The sequence below is a fragment of the Phyllostomus discolor genome, chromosome 2 (genome assembly GCF_004126475.2).
Source record: "Phyllostomus discolor isolate MPI-MPIP mPhyDis1 chromosome 2, mPhyDis1.pri.v3, whole genome shotgun sequence".
NCBI classification, from domain to species: domain Eukaryota; kingdom Metazoa; phylum Chordata; class Mammalia; order Chiroptera; family Phyllostomidae; genus Phyllostomus; species Phyllostomus discolor.
The window spans coordinates 9639090-9660710 of NC_040904.2; the positions used below are offsets into that span (position 1 = coordinate 9639090).

Sequence of the window (21621 nt, forward strand, 5' to 3'; positions counted from 1 at the left end):
TGAGGGCCGCCGCAGGCCCACGGCCTCTCAAAACACTGGGCTGGCCAAAGAGGTGGCTTGGGTTTTTCTGCAGGATGGGTTAGCTGTCTTTAACTTCATCCAAAACCGTGTTGTTAGAGAGTATTGTGACGGCTGTCATACCAGCATGCACTTATAAGAAAGCAACACCAAAACTGGTGAACTTTTTGTGTAGCCAAATTAATATTGAAGATGGAAGACAATACGCAACACTGTCGGCATAGTATGCTTTATTGTTTCAAGAAAGATAAAAATGCAACCGAAACACACAAAAAGATGTGTGCAGTGTGTGGAGAAGGCGCGGTGACTGACTGAACGTGTTAAGTGGTTTGTGAGTTTCACGCTGGAGACGCCTCCCCGGACGACAGTGCTCCACAGGCAGGAGGGCCAGCTGAGGCTGGCAGCGACCACACTGAGACGGTAACTGAGAACAATCAACATCACACCATGAGGGAGACGGCGCATATGCTTGAAATATCCAAGTCAATAGAGTTACTGGTGAAAATGAAAAATGTGTCTTTCATTTTAAGGAAAAAAACTAAACGGACTTCTTGGCCCATGCAATAAATAAATAAAAGACAAGACATGGCACAGGGACGAAATTAAAATATATTAATTCTAAAACAATCTACCTATGTTTTTAAAATTGTTTTTTAAAAGTACAAGTTTATTTTGTCTTAGTAAAATTATTTTGATTCAGTGAAATTTTAAAAATTTATATAAATTTGCAAATAGTAGGAACAATATTTATTTCCACAATTAAAGGAAAAAGACAAAATTTCAGAAAGAAACTAAACAGAGCTCCATGTTCACTTGGTGTTGACACTCGAGCTCTCCCGATGACACCGCCACAGCAGAGCCAGGCCGAGTCACCAGCCCGGGAGGCTGGGCTGCAGTAAAATGGTCAAAATGGGAATGAGGCAAGAAATGCTCAGTGGAGGTAAATATTTTCAATTTAAGAGACAAATCTTGGTTCTGAAAACTTGTCTTTGCTACTTTGGGAGAAGCCACAGTGAATAGCTACTTTGTTTCGGAAGGTGTCACAGCACAACAGCGCCCAGAGCCTTGGCCTGAAACCAGGACAGGAAAGCCACATGAAGAGGCGGGCGTGGGGGGTGAGGCTCTTGGAAGAGGGGTGGCCCAGCTGCACCGCAGGGAAGGGCGTCCAGCCTGGGACAGGGCTGCAGGCCACCGCCGGGCAGCTCCGGCCCTGCTGGGCTCTTCCCCAACAATGCTCTGGAAGCCCTTCTTTCTGCACACAGGATCAAGCCCTTCTTTCTGCACACAGGGTCAGCACGGCCCGCACACATGCGCGTGATTTCCAAACAGCCCACGCTTCTTCTCCAGCAGGAGAACTCAAAGCAGATGGCGAGTGCCTTTCCATCCTTACTCCACATGTCCTTCAGATGAAAGGTGTAAGGAAGCGCTGCTTTCACTTGAGCAAAGCTGGGACACAGTGACTGGCCCGGGTCCTGAATCAGTTCAGTCCGGGAGTTAGGAGAACACCGTCCACACTGCTAAGCCAGAGGCTGGGCAGAGATGCTATCTTTAAAAGCAACAGTGTTACTATGTCAGGAATGTGTGCCAGTGCTTCAATCTTTCTGGCACCTCTGGTTCAGTGGAGAAAAGTATGTCTGGGTAATGTTTTTGGAATGAGCCAAATAGTACTTGCTCAATACTTTGATAACAGTTCTTTGTTTCTCATAATAGTGCTTTCTTTAAAATTAAAAAAAAAAAATCCCCTGGGTCGTCTGCAGCCTCATAAACATGATCAAACATTTCCTAAAGTGCTCCCACATCTTAAATATCAAAGCCATTTTCCAATGCTCTGGTTCACTACTGGTTTAAAACCAGGCTTCCTGTCTCCTCCAGAGGCCCTGGTGCCCGGGACAAGCCTGCAGCTGGGCCCATGTGGGCAGCGGCATGCCAGCTGACTGACGGAAGCACTAGCGAGTGCATTCCTGAGCCCAGAGAGGGAGACATAATTAGTGTTATTTTTGGACAAGTGTTAATGCCATCCTCCAAGTAACAAAGAAGCAACAGCCTCACTTCTTCACTGAAGACCTCATATCAAAATCTTCAGGGAAAAAAATGTACAAGAAAAAGGTAACAAAACATTTATCTGAGACAATAATATACTCTTCAAAGCCTGAAAATTATTTTCCATCTTCCTGATTAAAATAATGGTCTGAATCATGTCAGAGCTCTGAGACAAGTGTGTATCTATTTGTTGAGACAGGTATTAAAACAGAATCCCTGCGCTCCACTCTGTAAAGGAAACTGTTCTAAATCACCCCCTCTGAGGACTGCTCAGGCGAGTCGGATGCCAAGGAGCAAAAACTGAGAGCAGCACCAAGGTCCAACCCTAACCACCGTTCACAGTGCCCGCTCCGTGTGGGGGACAGCTGCCTGCTGCCGCCGCCCAGAGCCCCGGCACCCCAATTCCGTGCCATCCGTGACAACTGATCACCATTGGAGCTCGGCACACCTGGTGTGAGCCACCTGCGCTCAGGCGTGTCCCAGCACCGCGGCCCACATGACTCTCCAGCTGCGGCAGGTGGTGAAAAAACTGTCTTTTCGATTCCCTTTTCAGGTTTGTCACAGCGCACGAACAAAATGCCTCATACACATGACAAGGGTTTAAATAACAGAGATTGTAAACCCATTCATTAGTACTTAAGCCTGGACTGGATCGCTGTGGGAGCTATGCTCTACAACCACCTGGGGCACGAAGAAAAGCACTCCGCTTCATAAACTCTCCCCGCTTCCAGAAGGGTCCCCAACAGAGCCTGGCAGGCCGTGAGGATGCCAGCGTCACAGGAGAGTCAACACATTCATCCCCCAAGGACAGCAGATCGAATCCACAGTGAGGCCCCACGTCACAGCCAGCGGGGCAGCTGGAACCAGACGACACCAAGTCCGGGGGAAAGCAGAGAAAAGAAAACCCCCGTGCTGCTGGTGGAAACGTAACGTGGTGAGTGAGCCACCGTGGAAAACAGTTTCACTGTTTTATCTTCAAACATCAGACACAGATGTAGTCTACCCTCCAGCAACTCCACTGCTGCGTACCTGGCCGAGAGAAACAGAAACGCATGTCCACGCAGACAGTTCACGGCAGCACTGCAGCCCGAACACAGCGACACCCAAGTGTCCGCCAGCTGGTGCGTGCACATGCCAGATGTGGCCCGTCACACAGCGGGACACACTCGGCAACAAAAAGGGAAGAACCACTAACACTCTGCAGCACGGAGGAAGAACTCAATCCACGCAGTCCTCTGAGTCCCAGAGGTCAGACACAGAGGGCTAACAGTTTGTGATCCCCTTTGCAGCGGAGCAGCGGAAGTCCAGAAAAGGCGGGTCCATTAAGTCCGAAAGCAGAGCAGAGCTGCCGGCGGCTGCGGTGGCGCTGGGGGCTGCCTGCACGCGGGTGTGAGGGCCTTCTTGGAAGCGCTCTAAAACTGGACTGTGGGGGTGGTCACAGAGCTCATGTACTCACTGAAGTCACTGACTTGTACACTTAATACAGGGCAATCAATCTACAGCGTGTAAATTACATATCAACAAAGCTGTGGAAAACTTGACCCTGGGGGACAAGGCCACATGCCATACCAGGGCACCTTGACCTCGGCACGGCGGCATCCTGGGCCAGGCACCCCACGCCGAGTGTAGGAGCCACTGTGCACGCTGCAGGGCGCTCAGCAGTGTCTCATCAGATGCCAGCAGTGGAGGCCCCTACCCCCAGCTGTGATAACCAACAGTGTCTCCGGACACTGCCACATGTCCCACGGGGAAAAACCAACCCCGGGGGACAACACTGGCCTAGGCCTGTTGTTCCCTAGTTTGCTGCTTCTGCTCCGTAACCACCGGGACCCCTCTCTAGGCCACTATGTGATGCTGCCTGAACCTCTGCCGAGCCACGTGGCATCCCGGTGCACGGGTGACCGTGAATTGCACCGAACCACAACGCGCCCGCATCACTGCGGCCATGCTGCAGGGAGCGTCCTCACACGAGACCCGCACAGCGCTTCTGAGGAAGAAGTGCCCGGGGTCGGGACTGCTGGGTCCGAGAGCACACAATACACACTGTAAGCATCTACTTCAGCGTCTCAGGTTTATTTCAGTGGGCACAACACCCACGAGAGACGCTCTGTGACAGTGCTCTGGACACGAGAAAGCCTGAGGGAGGGTGGCAGCTGTGACCACGATGCTCACACCCGGTGTGAGCCAGGCACGGCCCTAGGGAAACGACAGCCTGGAATCCTCACACCCACAATCGTAACGCAGCTCAGCCCCGAACCTGCCACAGTAACACGGGGCGAGTCAGCTGAGGTGGCCAACCATTCTCGAAGGGGAAGACCTTGTCATTCTACCACAGTGGACAGATCCCCCTGGTCTGGACAGGGAACAGCAGCTAGGCCACAGACCGGGCAAGGAGGTCACCAGCTGCTTCGAGAATGCTGGGGCCGGACAGAAACGGTGGCAAAATTCCAAGGTACTTCACGCTTTTTCCAGCCACTGAGGACAGATGGCCGTCGTGCACCACAGAGCTCTCTGTCCCGCCAACGGGCTCGGAAAGAGCATGCCCGCCCCCGCAGTAGAGGACTCAGACAGCACCCCACACCACGGCCGGGGCCAGCAAGCTCGTGAGGCCAGAGACTGAAACGTCAGGCTGCAGGTCTCCAAGGATGCCGGACCTCTTTGTTTTGACCCAGGTAAGTGGAGGTCAGAGAGGCAGTGACTGGCTCAAGACCGTAAAGCCATGGCAGCCACACAGCCTTGCTGCCCACCTCCCTGGGGCCGCAGGGAAGCCCCTGCCCTTCCTACTGAGTGGTAGGCCCCAACACCAACACGGGCTCAACAGAGAGCCCTGGGAGTGATTTAGAGGAAAGGCTGTGGCGCTTCTGTTATTCAATTCTTCCCTGTTTGTCAAGGTGTTGCGCTCCCACCCCAGGCCCTCAAACTCTTGTTCTTTCAGGGTGGAGACCTGGGGTCGCCCCTGACAGCAGGCCTGTATCAGCGACAAGGGCCCGAGTAACAGGCGCTCGGTATTTGTGTCTGGAACGTGTGAACTGATGTTTTCTTCCTGGCACAGGTAAATGGAGGCCCCACAGGTAAGCTGCGGACTCTAGAAAATGAGACAAGCATGGCTTTTATAAACACTAGGGGATGGAAGAAACCCTGGGAATGGTCAAAGAATAAAAAGGAAGAAAAGAGCCCATCGCTAAGGAGGGAAACTCAGCCAGCTGTCTGCCAAGACAAGAGGGCGAGCCGAACCAGCGAGAGGACAGTTAATTCCTTAATAGATGTTTTCAGCACGCTGGTGAACGGCCTCTTGTTTGTGAAAGGGTCTGGAACGGGACCAAAACCCACAAACTCACCAGATCCTGCAGCCGGGGAATTCCACACTAAAGCAAAAGCCTTATTCAAACACAAAAGTGCTCTACCTAAAAAATAGTTCTAATTGCTTTTTAAGACAGGTTCTCAAAATATTGATTTAATTTTATTCTGTTTATCTAAAATTAGTAATAGTTACCCTAACAGATTTTTAACAATAAATACTATGAAAAAAACCAAAGTGAAAGGCTCATGTGTCCCTTTAAGGGCTTTTAAATAGTCTCGTGGCTGCGCGTAGTCACTGTCTTGTAGAGACAAAGGGCCGATCAGGTGCCCGGGGACCTTTGCACTCGGAGAGGCCTCCCAAAACCCTGCCCCCGCAACCCAGCCTGCCGCTTGGTGGCAGGCGTGTGTGTCCGTGTGAGCACCGAGGAGAGCGGGTGGAACAGTGAATGAGAAAAGCGGGCTACACGGCAAGTTCCTACAGCATGATCTCCTGTTTCTTCAAAAACACAGCCCCGGCTGGTGTGGCTCAGTGGATTGTGTGCCGGCCTGCAAACCAAAGGGTCACTGGTTCGATTCTCAGTCAGGGCTCATGCCTGGGTTGCAGGCCAGGCCCCCAGTGGGGGTCACACATGAGAGGCAACCACACACTGATGTTTCTCTCTCTTTCTCCCTTCCTTCCCCCCTCTCTAAAGATAAACAAATAAAATATTTTTAAAAATCTTAAAAAGCCAGGCTAACAGGAGTGTACAGCACTGCAGCCCACTGCACACAGGTCACCTCTGACCAGAAGCCCCTGACCCACTTCTCGCTGCGGGGGGGGGGGGGGGGGGGGGGGGGAGACTCAGTGCCTCGCGGACGCTGACACAGGCTGGAAGACGCCCGCATGCCAGAAACACCGAGACCCAGGAAACTGTGGGTACCACGGACCCAAGCCATAACGGCATCACGAACGATAAGGAAAACGTCAGCATGCTATACTGTCTCTGGAGACTATTTACTGACTTTTAAAATATTTTGCTTTTCAAACTCACCTTCACATCAACTTTCACACATTAATCTCACCTCACAGGCAACAGCTGGCAGCAACCTGTTTCTCAGACTAACAGGTAAGTATTAGGAACTAGTGGTGTATAAGCACCGGGCAAATCCAGCAAGTCTGATGACGGTGAGAACTACATCCCGAAACTAGGGTTCACACTTGTGGCAGCAACTTCATGCCTCTGCCAGTCCCTCCCCCTGGGGCACCGTATCCAATGGGACCTCATCTCCCTAATGAGAAAACTGAGGGACTGATTATAAATCTCAACTCCCTAAAGTTACCTGACCACATTTTCTTGAAATACACTAAGTCCAAGAATAGCTGAAAATTGCACATCACAGGTAAAAAGAAGACTAGCAGCGAGCCTGGGTCACAGCACCATAGAAGACTCTAGAATCAGAGGCCTGTCTGTCATTTTTTAAGCAACATCACTGGATGGGAAACACCATGCAATCCGGTCACAATCTTTCTAGAACGGGGTAGGAGGAGCAGCACTGGTCAGCCCAGAGGAGCAGAGCATGTCTCCTGGTCAGGGACAATGGAAGGCCAGACCAGACACGCAGAGGAAGGAGAGGTGATGGGGGGGGGGGGGGGGTAGGGGGCGGAGGGGTTCCAGTCCTGGTGCACAGGCAGGGTGGTGAACCCCCAGGAAGGAGCCTGTCCCACCTCAAAGCTGCAGCTCTCAGGGCTTCTTGGAACAGAGGCCACGCATGCTGTTCAAAGCTAACTCAGCACAGCACAGAACATTCGACATTCGCTATTTTAAAACTCTACAAACACGTTATGCTCACTAAACCTTTTACTGGTGTTAAGGAAACACTTTCATTTCTTCTGGATAAACATTTGTGTTATCTGTGGCCCTTAGAGTAGCGGACCAGGGAAGAGCTACATTTCAGAGACACGCCTAGCCTTTTTTCTAATCAGCACCTCTGAGCACAGCCGCACTGCCAAATACGATGGACAGATCGGATTTCCGGTAGAGTCCTACGACCAACAACATGTAACTTACATGATCAATGCCTCCCATTCAAAAAAGTTTTCTTCATTCATGGGGCCTGCAGGAAAAGAAAAATATCCACATTGTCACTCTGAAGGCAACTTTAGCTATTAGAAGTAAATTAGAAAAAGATTAACTTTAATACCTCACCTGCCACAATTCCTTCTGGAGGATTCAGTGTTAATTCTATAAAATTAAAAAGTAAAACCATTATGAAACAGAATGAATATTATACTGGCATTTTAACAAAACAACTGTAAAAAGTATACAAATTATAAATTACATAGTATACGTATCAGCAAATCAAAATTCTTTGTACAAAGTGGATTCCTGTTCCAGTTACATTTCTGATAAAGACTATGTGACCAGTTCTTTATACCAGCAAAAAAGCAGGATTTTAGTGCTAGACACCCCTTCATTTGACAAATGAAGAAACATACAAAAAGATTTAACCGTCTTCCCAAAGTACTCCTGCTGGTTATTTTTTTTCCAGATATATATTTTTTAAAGATTTTATTTATTTCTTTTCAGAGAGAGGGAAGAGTGGGGGAAAGAGAGGGAGAGAAACATCAGTGTGTGAGAGATATATCAATCGGCTGCCTCTTGCACGCGCCCCAACTAAGGACTGGCCCGCAACCCAGGTGTGTGCCCTGACCAGGAACTGAACCAGCAACCTTTTGTTTTGTAGGACAACGCGCAGCCGACGGAGCCATGCCAGTCAGGGCTGCTGGTTATTCTGATTAAAGCCCATAACTCAAACACAGTATATTATTTTCCAACTGAAAGGTACCTCCTGTCACTCGGAGACAAACCAGAGATGTGACCAGAGCCGAGGCTTTAAAAGCCTGACTCTGAAGCAAGGGCACCGAGCACCGTACAGCCCACCTGCCAGGCGCGCCATCACTGCACATCTACGAGCCCCGTGGAGACGAGGCTCCGCAGGACATCGGCTGCAGCACTGACAGCAGACACAGCGCGAAACAAGTCCGCAGCAGCGGCGCCGCTCAGCGACTTGGGATTAGCAATTGATGGAAAACCTGAGGCCCAGCTCTGTCAAGGAGGAACTGCCACTAAGAAAAGTCATTTTAACTTATAAGGCTTATTTAAGAGAGCAAAAAGGTAAGCCCCAGAGGAAGATGATATTTGCAACAGATATAAGCAACAAAGGGCAAACACCTGAACTTTTAAAGAACACCTTACAAATCAATAAAAATATAGAAATAATTCAAAAGAGGAGTCACGCACAAGAACTGAACGAGCAGTTCACACACACACACACACACACACACACACGGTCAATAAACCTGAGAAGGCGCTCACCTCATTAACTACAGGGAAATGCAAACTAAAATCACGGCGAGGCAGCGCTGCCCACCAGAATGACCCAGTCACCGCTGTTTAGAAAACCGACGGTAAGAAGTGTCCTCGCGGACGGAGAGCCATGGACACTTGCTCTCTGGACTCCTGCTGGGAGGAGGGCAGATCGCTACTTTGGAAATGAGGGTGCTGTCACCTACTATGACCCAGCAACTCCTCGCAGGAGCACAAACACATATGTGAGCACACGTGCACCAAGAGACATGTCTAATGACCTTTTCTTTCACTTGCTGATGTCATCACTCAGAAAAGCTTCAGATTCTAAGTAGCAAACAACATGCTTCTGTGCAGAGCAACTTATAGCGAATGATAACAACCCCCTACGAATCCACCTCTGAAAAGACATGGGGAAATAACAGGTAAAATGTTCCTGGAATAATTAGAGTTTGATATGTAACATTTTGGCACACTCCCTGAAGAGACAGAGTAGATGTGGACCGGGATACTTACTAGTTTAAGCAAGTGAGCATTCAATGGCCCTAAATCTTATAGAAAAAGAATCATTTAAATATTTCACCGCTGCCCTGGAAATAGTGCTCTAACTGGTTTAGAAGATTGCGTGTGCCTCTATTTTGCTATACAATTTTATGTACTGGAAAGTACACAATTGACCATTCTAATCACAAAAGCACTCAATTCCAGGTGACATTTCTTCTCTTTTACATTTGCATTTTGGTCACAGCTGAAGCTCTGAGGAGCTACACAAAGCCATGTAGAGCTCCTTGGCCAATATGACTAGAACTGGCCAACCACTTATCAAATATCAATCAACATATTATCGATTACCAGTACACTTTTTCTCTGCCAAGCACTATCCTAGGCAGCGGAGATGTAGTGGTGAAAGATACAGACAAGGTCCCCCCCTTAAATGAGCTTTTGTTCTAGTGAACAAAGACAGGTAATGAATGAACAAGGAAACATAAATCAGACGAGTTTCAGATACAGTGAGTGTAGTGAAGAATGTGGCAGAGTGAGTGACAGATACACCAAGGTAGCCAAGACAGGCCTTGCTGGGGAAATGATACTGGAGGTGAGTTCTCTCTCTTTTCTTGTTCTTTTTTTAAACTGAGATGTAAATGATGTAACAGGGCCATTAGTTTCAGGTGTACAACAGAGTGAGTCAATACTTACATATGTATATATATATATATATATGGGAAAGTGATAAATGAAATAACTCCAGTAAACATCCATCAACACACATAGTTAAATTTTTTTTTTAAGATCTACTCTCTCAGCAATTTTCAAAGATGCAGTACAGTATTATTAACTAAGATCATTACGTGAAATGCAGTACATTAACCCGAGAACTTATTTTATAACTGCAAATTTGTTCCTTTTGACCCTCCTTCACCCATTTCACCCACCCTCCACCCCCACCTATACAACCACCAATCTGTTCTCTGTATCTAGGAGTTCACTTTTGGGTTTTCTTAAGATTCCACATATAAATGAGATCATATAGTATTTGTCTTTCTCTGATTTATTTCACTTAGCAGAATGCTCTTCAAGCTCCATTCATGTTGGAGCAAAGAGTAAGATTTCCTTCTTTTTATGGCTCAATAATATTCCACTGGATATATACTACATATTTACAGCAGCATTATTTATAATGGCCAAAAAACAAACCCAAATATCTTATCAATTGTAGAAGAGCCTTGGCCGGTGTGGCTCAGTTGGTTGGAGCAGCATCCTATAACCAAATGGTTGTGGGTTCAATTCCTGACCAGGGCACATACCCAAATTGTGGGTTCAAGCCCTGGTCCAAGCAAGTACAGCAGGCAACCAACTGATGCTTCTCTCTCACGTTCATATTTCTTTCTCCCTCCCTCTCTCTCTAAAAGCATCGGAAAAAAAAACAAAAAACAAAAATGACACACAGCTACACACATTACTTTGTGCACAAGTACACAGACCTAAACACTATATAGAACACTGTGTATGTATACACATACACAATATAGAATATACACACAACACAGAATACACAAGTACATTTACAGACAGATTACATGTGTTAATAAGCAGGCAAAGCTGATCTACAGCGATTAAGGATGCACGCTTTGGTGGAAACACAAAGCCAAACAACGAGGAGACTCTCTTACAAAGAAGAGCTGCTCCTGGGGGCGGGGGCCCACACTGTGGGGCTCTAGAGGGCTGTCCCCCAGCTGCTGGTACTCACTCTGAGAATCCCTGAGTGGAATGTGTCTTTCCTTGTACTTTTCTTTGTTGGTTATATTTCAAGCTAGTAAATAGTTTAAAAGCTGTTACTGCAACAGTCCCAGCAGGGAAGATGACGCCACAGGTCAAAGTGACAACTGTGGAGGTGGTAACAAATGAGGAGGCTGGGGTCTCGTCCACAGGCAGAGGTGACAGGGCTTGCTGACGAAGCCGATGTGCCACGTGAGGACAAACGAGGGGCCCGCACCACTGAGTGAGTGGTGGCACCCTCACTGGACTGAGCGAGCCGTGGCGCCCGCACTGGGCCGGAATGGGGGGTTCTCGCGCCGAGACAACAGTAAGCAGACGAGCCGAGGTGGCTCTGAAGCTCCAGGGAGGGTGGAAGTCGGAGAAGGAAAGCGCGGAGCTACGGCGTGCGGAGTGCAGAGACCGGGGCCTGAAGGGGCTCTCGGGCGCAGTGTTTCCACAGGGGGCTATTTCTAGGCTGCACAGTGACTCGGGGACACTGCTGCCACTTGGTAGGAAAGGACCAGGAACACTTAACATTCTGCCACAAACAAGTCCCATACAAGGAAAACTTATACTCAAAATACTAGTAACACCTGTGGGAAAACTCGGACCCAGTAGACAGGTAAAGGGACAGAAGAGAGACAGGTCTGTTACCCAGGGTGCGCCAGCGCCAAGAGGGGAAGAGGAAGAGACAGCCGATGTTAGGGGAGGCCAGTGGAGTAACACAAACGAGTGCTGCTCCCAAATGCCAAGTGCATTAAGTATTTCACTGAGGGAAAACCCAAGGGCAAATGAGGTCAATTACCAGCAGGGCCGAGACCCTTGGATTTGGCAAGACAGATTCCACCAGCCACTGTCTGTATCTCTTCACAGAAGCAGAAGGGGGGAAGTAACCCCAGGACCCAACTCACCAGGCTTTATCCCCCTAGTCATCCAAATCTCACCTGATTTCTCTAAGTCAAATAGCCTTTTTGGAAGAACAAAAAGCAAACAACAGACTAAGGCAGATGGTTATAACTTGCTAAGAGGAGCGGGCGTAGGGGAGCCAGAGAGGCCGGCGGGGGACAATGTGGATGGGAGTGGGAGTCGAGTGCCGGAGAGCAACACAGAGGAATAATTACACCAATGATTTTAATGGAATCGTACACCAAAAGGAGCTGGCTTTCTTCTTCATTTGCGGAGTTTCCCCTTGGAACTTCCCCTGTGCCGCCCTCCCTTTGGGAGAGGCACAGGGCTGTCTAAACTGCATCGCGCGTCCAGCAGCCTTCCCACCGGCACTCTTACTCAAGAGTGGCACCTGCTGGTGGGTGCAGGACTGCAGCCACCCAACGCTCCAGTGGAGGGAATGCGCCTGACCGCACACAACTATACGGTGTCATGTTTACAGATTAAAAACAACTTCAAAAAGAGAAACAAATCTTAACGATGTCAGAGAAATTTGAAAACACCATGCCACTGGTCCCTTAACAATGTTAAGTTGTTAACAGCATTTTTTAAAAGTACCTTGAAAAATAGCTGCCACAAAAAGTGAAATGCAAATCTACCCTCTGACCCAGCAATCCCGTGCCTCAGAATCTATCCCACAGAAACGCTGGTAAAAATAAGGAAAGATACACGCATAAGGCTATTCATTTCAGGACCATGTGTAACAGCAAAAGCTGGAAACAACCCAAAGACTATCCATAGGGGGACCCATCAAATTATGTTCCGCCCGCCGAGAGAACACCTGCAGCTGTAAAACGGAGCGACGAACCCTCTGTGCACCAGCACAGGACGTGTCAAGTGAAAAAGCAAAGTGGGGGGAAGTGTGTCACTCGGATTCAGGTCAACAACTGAGGTGACTGGAGGGGCTCTAATGCAACCCGACTTGTGTCCTTAAAAGAAGATCAGGCCATAGGAGGTTACATTATACAAAGAATTCTTACAACTTAATAAAACAAACTGAAACATGACCAAAAAACTCAGGACACGTCTTCAAAAAGATATTATGGATAGCAATATAAACACATAAAATGATACTCAGTGTCACTGGTCACTACGAAGAAGCAAATTAAAACCACAATAAGAGGATGGTGACTTAGAAAGACCTTCAGCTCACTGCCCTGAACAGGCACACATTTAACACATATGAAACAATTTCCTTAAAAAAAAAAAAAAAAAAAAAACCCTAAAGGCTGGCTGAGCGGTGACTACACATCGGGCACACAGAGAAAAACGGCCCCGCTCCGGAACACCAGCCTCTCCTGAAAGGGAGCCTCACCACATGCCTGGTGCCCCAGTTTTTGCAGCTGCAGCACAAGGGATGCCTCTTGCCTGTCTGGCTCTGGAAGCCAGGGGACCTTGTGTTCCTGGTCACATGGGACTATAATAATCGGAGTCACCCAGAAAAGAGGTCATACCCTAATCTGGCACCCCAATTTTTGCAAATGCTGCCAGGCGATACCTCTGTATCACCTAGCTCTGGTGGCCAGTGGGGCTTACACTCCTGGGTCCCTCAGAGTGTAACAACAGGGAAAGAGTTCTCGAACAGCTACCACCCCGGATCACAGCAAGGGGCAACAGGCCCAAGAACTTGGTGTTCCTGTGAAGGACTATTAGCAAGTCACCATGGCTACAGCCTGTGGGGCAGGCTTCTAATTGAATTGCACTCCTTTCAGGAGACCAGAGACTGTAGAAGGCAGGTGCTAGCATCGCACTCACCCTCCGCTGAGCTCCAGAGTGCCAGTGTCGCTTGGAGGGGAGCTTTAAGCATGCTCTGGTTCTTGTGGCTGCAAAGGGCTGCCCCTTGGTCACTTTGCTGTGGTGGCAGGAGTTGCATTCTTGGGTCCCACAAGACCGGCAATCAAAGAGATGATCCTGGGCAGGCTACCCTACTCCTTTATGATTCGTATAACCCCCGGGCGCCCCAGGGCACTGCAGAGACCGTGGACTGAGGCACACCCCAGCCACGAAGGAGGCTTCTCTGCTTGTCCTAGAGCTTTGGCCTGAGGGGCAGCCTTCAGGTCTGCACACAGTTAGTGGCCTCCATACTGTCCTTTGCCATGTATAATGTGCACGTCTTACCCAAATTTTTGAGGGAAAAATAAGGATGTGCATTATACATGGGTAGTACTAATTCCAATCATACGTGGGAATTAGTACTAAAACATGGGTGCGCATTATACACGGCAAAATACGGTAGCTGCTCTCAAGGAACCTGGGCTGTGGATGCCATCTTGGCACTCTCCCTCTGCCTTGCTCCAGCTCCAGTTACACCCAGATACACTCGCCCGGAGCCACAGTCTCTAAGACTTCCAGCCAAGGGACACCTCCAGACTGCCTGGCTCTGGTGGCCGGCGAGGCTGATACGTGCCGTCCCACAGGACTTTATACATCTGCATACTTCTAAAAGCTGCTGCCTGAGGGTCTGGCTTACACTCAACCCAGATCGAGGAGTGAGATCTTCCCCTCTGGGACACTCCCGACTGCGGCTTGCACAAGCACAAAGATCTGAGAGACAACTAAGAGCCAAGGCGGGGCTGAATGCCAACGTTCATCTTCTACGTGAGGCCACTCCCCTTCAAGATGGGAGAGGCGACTGTTTCCTGTGCTGGAAACCAACACAGAGTGAAGCAAAATGAAAAACAGAGAAATATTCTGCAAAGGAAAGAACAAGATCAACTTCAGAAAAGACCTTAATTAAACAGAGGTAAGTAATCTACCTGATAATGAGTTCAACGTAGTGGTCATGAAGATGCTCGCCAAACTGGGGAGGAAAATGGATGAACAAAGAACAAACTTCAACAAAGAGAAGAGAAACAGAAAATACTAAACAGAGGTCACAGAGCTAAAAGCACATGCATGCGCGCGCGTGCACACACACATGTGCGCACACACACACACACACACACACACACACATTAACTGCCCTCAAAAAATACACTGGAAGGGCTCAACAGCAGACTAGATGGACCGGAAGAAAAGCTAAGTCAACTTCAAGACAAGGTAGTAAAACAACCAATCAGAACAGCGAAAAGAATGAAAGAAGTGAAGTTTAAGGGAATTATGAGACAAGATGAAATGGATCAACATTCGCATCCTCAGGCTCCCAAAAGAAGAGAGAAAGGGGAAGAAACCTTATTTGAAGAGATAACGGTGGGGGGGGGCATGGAGGCGGGCAAACAAGGGAGGGGGGAGTAATGGGGACCTCTGCAATAGTGTCAACAATAAAAAAAAAGAAGAAGAAAATAAAAAGAAGTAAAAGCTAAAAACTCCTCTAACCCTGAAAAGAAAATAGACACCCCGATCCAGGAAGCCCAGAGAGTTCCAAATAAGAGAAACCCAAAGAAACGCACCAAGACACATTATAATTAAAGTGTTAAAAGTTAAATTAAGAAGACTATTAAAAGCAGCAAGAAAAAACTGTTTGCATACCAGGGGGCCCCCCATGAGACTAACAGCAGATTTTTTCAGCAGAAACTTTGCAGACCAGAAGGAAGTGACATCATATATTCAAAAGGCTGAAAGGAGAAAAAAAAATAAAAACCAAGAATAATCTACCCAGCAAAGTTGTCATTCATCAGCGAAGGAGAAATACTACTGAGACAAGCAAAAGCTGAAGAAATTCATCACCACCAAATCAGATGTTCTAAGAAATAAAAGAACTTCTTCAAACTGCACAAGAAAAGGTGTTAGCAACAAGAACACATATAAAAGAATAACTCATTGGAAAAGTAAATACATAATAAAGGTATCATAATAATCACTTACAAAGCTAGTATAAAGGTTAAACGACAAAAGCAGTGAAAAAACTATAAGAATAACTAGTTAAAGGATACACAAGATAAAAGATGTAAAATGTGAGCCCTGGCTGGCGTAGCTCAGTGGATTGAGCGCGGGCTGGGAACCAAAGTGTCCCAGGTTCGATTCCCAGCCAGGGTACATTCCTGGGTTGCAGGCCATAACCCCCAGCAACCGCACATTGATGTCTCTCTCTCTCTCTCTGTTTCTCTCTCTCTCTCTCTCCCCCCCTTCCTTCTCTCCCTAAAAATAAATAAATAAAATCTTAAAAAAAAAAAAAAGATGTAAAATGTGACATCAAAAACAAAATGTGGCAGTGAGGAGAGAACTAATGTTGAGCTTTAAAATGTGATAAAACTTAATTACCAACATAAAACATACTGTTATAAATATAGGCTGTTATATATGAGCCTTATGGCAACCATAAAGCAAAACCTGTGAGAAACCTGCCAAAAACAAAGAGAAAGGAATCTAAGCATACCACTAAAGACAGTCATCAGACCACAAACAGAGAGAACAAGAGAAGGAACAGAGAAGACTACAACACAAACAGCCAGAGAACAATGAATAAAGTGTCAGTAAGCATGTGGTTCTCAGTAATTACTTTAAATGTGTATGGACTAAATTATCTAATCAAAAGACAGGGAGTGGCCAAATGGATAAGAAAACCCAGGTCCCGGTGGACCTGCTGCCTGTAACAGACTCAACTTAACGTGAGGACACACACGGGCTGAGCATGAAGGGCTAGGAAAAGATGTTCCCTGCAAACAGATAGCAAAAGAAAGCTGGAGAAGCTCTGCTTGCATCAGACAAAACAGACTTTTTAAAAATAGGAAAAAAGGCTGTAATAAGAGACAAAGAGGGGCGTTAGATAATGATAAAGAGTTCGAGCCAACAAGAAGATACACTTGGAAATCGTATGCATCCAACATAGGAAAACCTAAATACATAAAAGGAGTATCAACAGACCTAAAGGGAGACATCACAATACAGTACAGTAGAGGACTTCAATACCCCACTTACATCAATGGATAGATTATCCAGAAAGAAATTAAGGAAACGTCAGCATTAAATAGATGAACTTAGCCAGTATCTACATAACATCCCACCCAAAAGCAAAAGGATACACATTCTTCTTAAGTGCCATAGAGTATTTCCTAAGACAGATCATGTGTTAGGCCACAAAACAAGAGAATTCAAATCTCAGCAGGCATCTTTTCCACCCACAGGGTATAAAACTAAATATTGATTACATGAAGAAAACTGGAAAATTCACAAATATGTGGAGATTAAACAACATGCAACGGAACAACCAATTGGTCAAAGAAGAAATAAAAAGAGAGATCAAAAAATACCCTGAGACAAATGAAAATGCAAATGAACATACCAACATGTGGGACGCAGCATAAGCAGTTGTAAGAGGAAATTTTGTAGCAATAAAATGCCTACTTTAAGAAACAAGAAAAACCTCAACTAAACAACTTAGCATTTATTAACATCTCAAGGAATTAGAAAAAGAACCAAACAAAGCCCAAAGTTAGCAGAAAGAAATAACAAAGATTAGAGGAGAAATAAAGGAAAGAAACTAAAAAGACAATAGAAAATATCAGTAAAACTAAGAACTGGGTCTTTGAAAACGTAAAATTGACAAACCTTTAGCCAGACTGACCAAGGAAAAAAAAGAGGACTTCAGTAAGTAAAACTGGAAATAAAAGATGTCACAATTGCTACCACAGAAATACAAAGGATCATAAGACACCACACTATGAACAACTACAGCCTGACAACTTGGATGGATCACGACATAATTACGCTGAACGAAAGGAGCCTGGCAAAAACGATCTACAGTGACGGAGAACATGCCAGATGCTGCCTGGGACCTGGAGGCCAGGAGGGGAAAGGAGAGCTGGGTTATGAAGAGGCAGGAGGGACTTCAGAGGGCAGTGGTCACGCTCCTCACCCTGATTGTGGCGACAGCTCCACAGGTGTGCGTACCTCCGACTCCACTGCGCGTACACTCCAAATGTACCAGCCTAATGTAAGTCCATTACACTTCAATGAACGGCTTTAGAAACAAGTGTGGCTGTAAGAAGCACCACCACAAAGGCTGAAAGGACGAATCACAAACAGGGATAAGACGACTGTAACATGGATAAACAAAAAAGGACTGGGGATATACACAAGGACAAGAAATGTATAAAGAACTCCCACAAATCTGTAAGAAAAAGGCAAACCAGCCTATGGAAATCTGCTAAAAAAACAGGATGAACATTTTACAGAAGAAAAATTCACAAACGGCCTCCAAACCCGACAGGATGTTCACCTTCGCTCATGATCACAATCAACAAATCACAGCACACCCATCGGCTGACGAAAACAGAGACCGAATGCACAGCTTCGAGGTGTTAGCGAGCGCGCGATGCGCCACATGTGGGAACAACACTCCGAGAACCAGTCGAGCTGCTCACGTGAGCGCTCCAGGAACATGTCACACCCTGCAGCGCGCACCAAAACATTCCTGGAAGCACCACCTACGTAATCATGAAATGCTGGAAATAACCTAAATGCCCAGCATTGATGTAATGAACTTTGGCTCAATGTCAAACAAAACACTACTTAGCAGTGAAAATGAACTCCAGCTACATGCTTCAAAATATTCGATCTGTAGAACATGTACGGTAAAATTATGTTTCTATTAAGCACAGACAGACAGGTAGGTGATATGTTGTTTATAGGTATATTGAGTGGTAAAACTGAAGGAAAAGAATAATTTACACAAAATTTAGTGGTAGTAACTTCTCGTGGTGGTAGAAGGTGCACAGAGATTCCTAAGTCACTCTAGCCTTCTATTTCTTAAGCTCGCTGTCTTGGCTACAACTCTTCATTTTCCTCTTCATATGAACATACACATTTTACATACTTCTACACATACATTTCACAACAAGAAATGTTGTGAAAAGCTAAGGAGGGTTAATGACAGAAAGAGACAACAGTTCCAGGAAGGACGGGCTGAGGCTGGGAGTTCAGGGACAGCTTCTCCAGGGCAGCAGGCACAAGCGATGAAGATACCCAGGAAAAGCAAGTGCCAGCGCCCAGACAGGACTGTGCCAACAGCCAGGCCGACGGGGCTAGAGAGCAAGGTGCCACGGCAGAGGAGTAGATGAGGTCAGAGAGGCAAGAGGAGGGACTGGGCACGTCGAGCCTGACAGGTCACAGCAAGGACTTGGGTTCTTACTACAGCCAAGGGTGCTAGGCAGAGTGACATGACCTGACTTTCTGCTGTTTTAAAACTAGAACCAAGTGAGGCAAGAGCAGAAGCAGAAGACCCGTAAAGACTGAGGTCATCCAGGCCTGGGGACTGGCTTGGTCCCGCACGGGACACCGGATGAAGTCTGAAGTAGGACATCAAGTTACTTGTGGATGGATGTAAAAGAAAGTGAGAGTCGGGATGGGCACAATGTTTTGAGCCTCCAAAACAGGAAGAAAGAAGCTGCCAACACTTGAGATGGGGTTGGGGTGCAACAATGATGCAAGAACAGGGACTCAGTTTTACACCTGTGAGTCTGGGGTTCCTATTAGATACTGTGCTGGGTAGAATCATGTCCCCCAGAATACGTGAAAGTGACCTTATCTGGAAATGGGGGCCTTGCGGATGCACTCAGTAGAATGAGGTCATACTAGGCTGGGGTGGGGCCTCAACTGATGACCGGCAAGTTTAGAGGAGGGGGAGACAGCCATCCACGTGAAGACAGGAGCAGAGACTGCAGTTACACTAGGAAAAGGCCAAGGAGCACGAAGGATCGCAGCGACCGCCGGAAGCTGGAACAGGCAAGAAGGGATTCTTCCCCAGAGCTCTGGAAGGGAGGGTGGCCCTTCTGACACCTTGATCTGGGATTTCTGGCCACCAAAACTGTGAAAGAATCAACTGCTGTGGCATTAAGCCACCCAGCTTGTGCTCCTTTATTTCGGCCACCCCAAGAAACTCATACCTAGGTCTACCCCTGCTATCCCTAGGAAAAGCTAGATGATGTACGAAGACAAAACCTCAAGAAAAGATACCAGCTGAAACCATCTGGGGGTTTTTCCTGGCTCTCTCTTTTTTCTGCTTTTAAGAACTTAGGCAAATCATGTTGCTTCTGTTCATTCAATTTCCTGTAAAATCAGAAGCCTGAACAGAATCATATTTGAGGTCCTACCACCACTAAATTTCTGTAGTTCTAGGGCTATTCTCCAGTAAAGTCGAACAATGCAAAGACTGGATTGAAGCAGCAGCCTGAACTTAAATAATATAATTCCTTCTCTACAGAAATGAGAAAGTAATTCCTGCTTGAAGTCTAGAAACTGGGCAAAACAAACTAATACAGACCCAGAAACAGAGACCAGGGTGACAGGAAATGCTAAATGTTCCTCCACATTGACAGCCCCCCACAAACCAGCATCTTTCCCATATGGAGACAAGGGCACCAGCCTCTCCCCGCAACCTGTGTTCAGAGTGAGCCATCTCTCCGTGTGGTCCCCTCCCATTTCTCTCTTAAATACATGTTCCTACTGTGGAGGACACTAGGTGGTGAGCATTGCTTACACGTTTATGTTAATGACCCTGCATCTGTAACACTCTGATTTGCTCCTGCCAAACGTGGACCCTCCCTGCACAGTGCCACTGATATGGCTCAGGAGGTGGAGCTGCACACATATCTACCCATTATTTGTATGACTTCATTATGTCAGTTTACTTTCAACTCTCTTCTGAAGATACTGTCCATCTAATTATAACAACAACCACTAACATTATCGAGAGCTACGTATCAGGTATCCTGCAAAGCACGTCTTCCCAGGGAAGGAAAATGCAGGGGTTAAGGGCTGAGGCCAAGGTCAGAGTGCTAACAAGTGGAAGCTCCAGAGGCCCTTCTGTCCCTAACCAGGAGGGGGCTGCCACCCTGCCTCACCAGCTGTGCGATGCGACGGCATGCCAGGACTTGTCACAGGCGATCCTCCCAAGGGAGCACGCTGCTATGAAATCGTAGAATACGGAACGTTCCTAGGTTCTCATTTCCTCCCTTGCTCCCCTCAAATACTAGAAAAATCTACTGGCTACGAAAGCACCGAGGTTTTGTGAACACCACCTAGGAAGAGTTAACAGGTGGTGGCACTGTTCAAGGCCGCCATTCCCTTATTAAAGAGAGAACCGAAAGTTAAACTGTCACCTCAGACTCATCGCAGTGCGTTTTTTCTCTTAAAATACTCTTTTAACTTCTCGGTCGGCAATTGAGGCTTTCCTCCCCTCCTCTCACTGCACGTGGGCGAAGCTGGAACTAGGGAATTGTCCCAATGACTAAAAGGGCCAGAGACGAACACCAACAGCAAGCTGATGACTGAATGTAACTGTAAATATTTCTGAACCAGCGCAGCAGTAACGTTTACTTCTGCCCTTTAACGCATCCTCCGCACAAGCTTACGGACACATGGAGGAGGAGGCGGAGGCACAGCGGGGCAGGGCGACCGGAGGAGACCACTGCGGCTCACTCGCTGCTAATTGCGAACAAACGGGGAGGCACCGGGGGTGAGAGGAGTCTGCGCTCCGCAGGCGGCTTTCCCGGCCCCCACTCCGCCCAGGCCTCCAGGAGCAGCGGCAGAACGGGGGCCCAGGGCGGGGCCGAGGGCGCGGGGACCCGGGCGGGAGGAGGGAGGAGGGTGTGAGAGTCGGCGGCGGACGGGCCCGGGACTCACGTTTGTACTCTGCCATAAGCCTTTTGAGCGCCGTCCCTGCCATCGTCTCGGCAAAGCAGTGCCGTCGGGCCTAAGAGCTCGTATCCTCCCGCCCGCCGACGCAGTTGCTTCCGGGTCGCCGCTGGGGCGCAGAAGCCCATCCGGGCTGCGAGGC

At 47.6% G+C, this 21621-nt stretch overlaps 1 protein-coding gene across 2 annotated transcripts in view; it reads right to left on the minus strand.

Annotated features, from left to right (window-relative positions):
• Positions 1–21621, minus strand: part of UBE2G2 (ubiquitin conjugating enzyme E2 G2) — a 30803-nt gene extending 9182 nt beyond the window's left edge. Inside the window, exons 1-3 of one of the 2 annotated variants that reach the window (XM_028504615.2) lie at positions 21468–21621; positions 7545–7580; positions 7407–7452 (exon numbers count right to left, since the gene is read on the minus strand). In XM_028504615.2, coding sequence (XP_028360416.1) covers positions 7407–7452; positions 7545–7580; positions 21468–21510 — 125 coding nt within the window. In that variant the 5' untranslated portion in view covers positions 21511–21621. The remainder of the gene's footprint in view (positions 1–7406; positions 7453–7544; positions 7581–21467) is intronic. The other variant, XM_036017499.1, reaches the window with a different exon arrangement.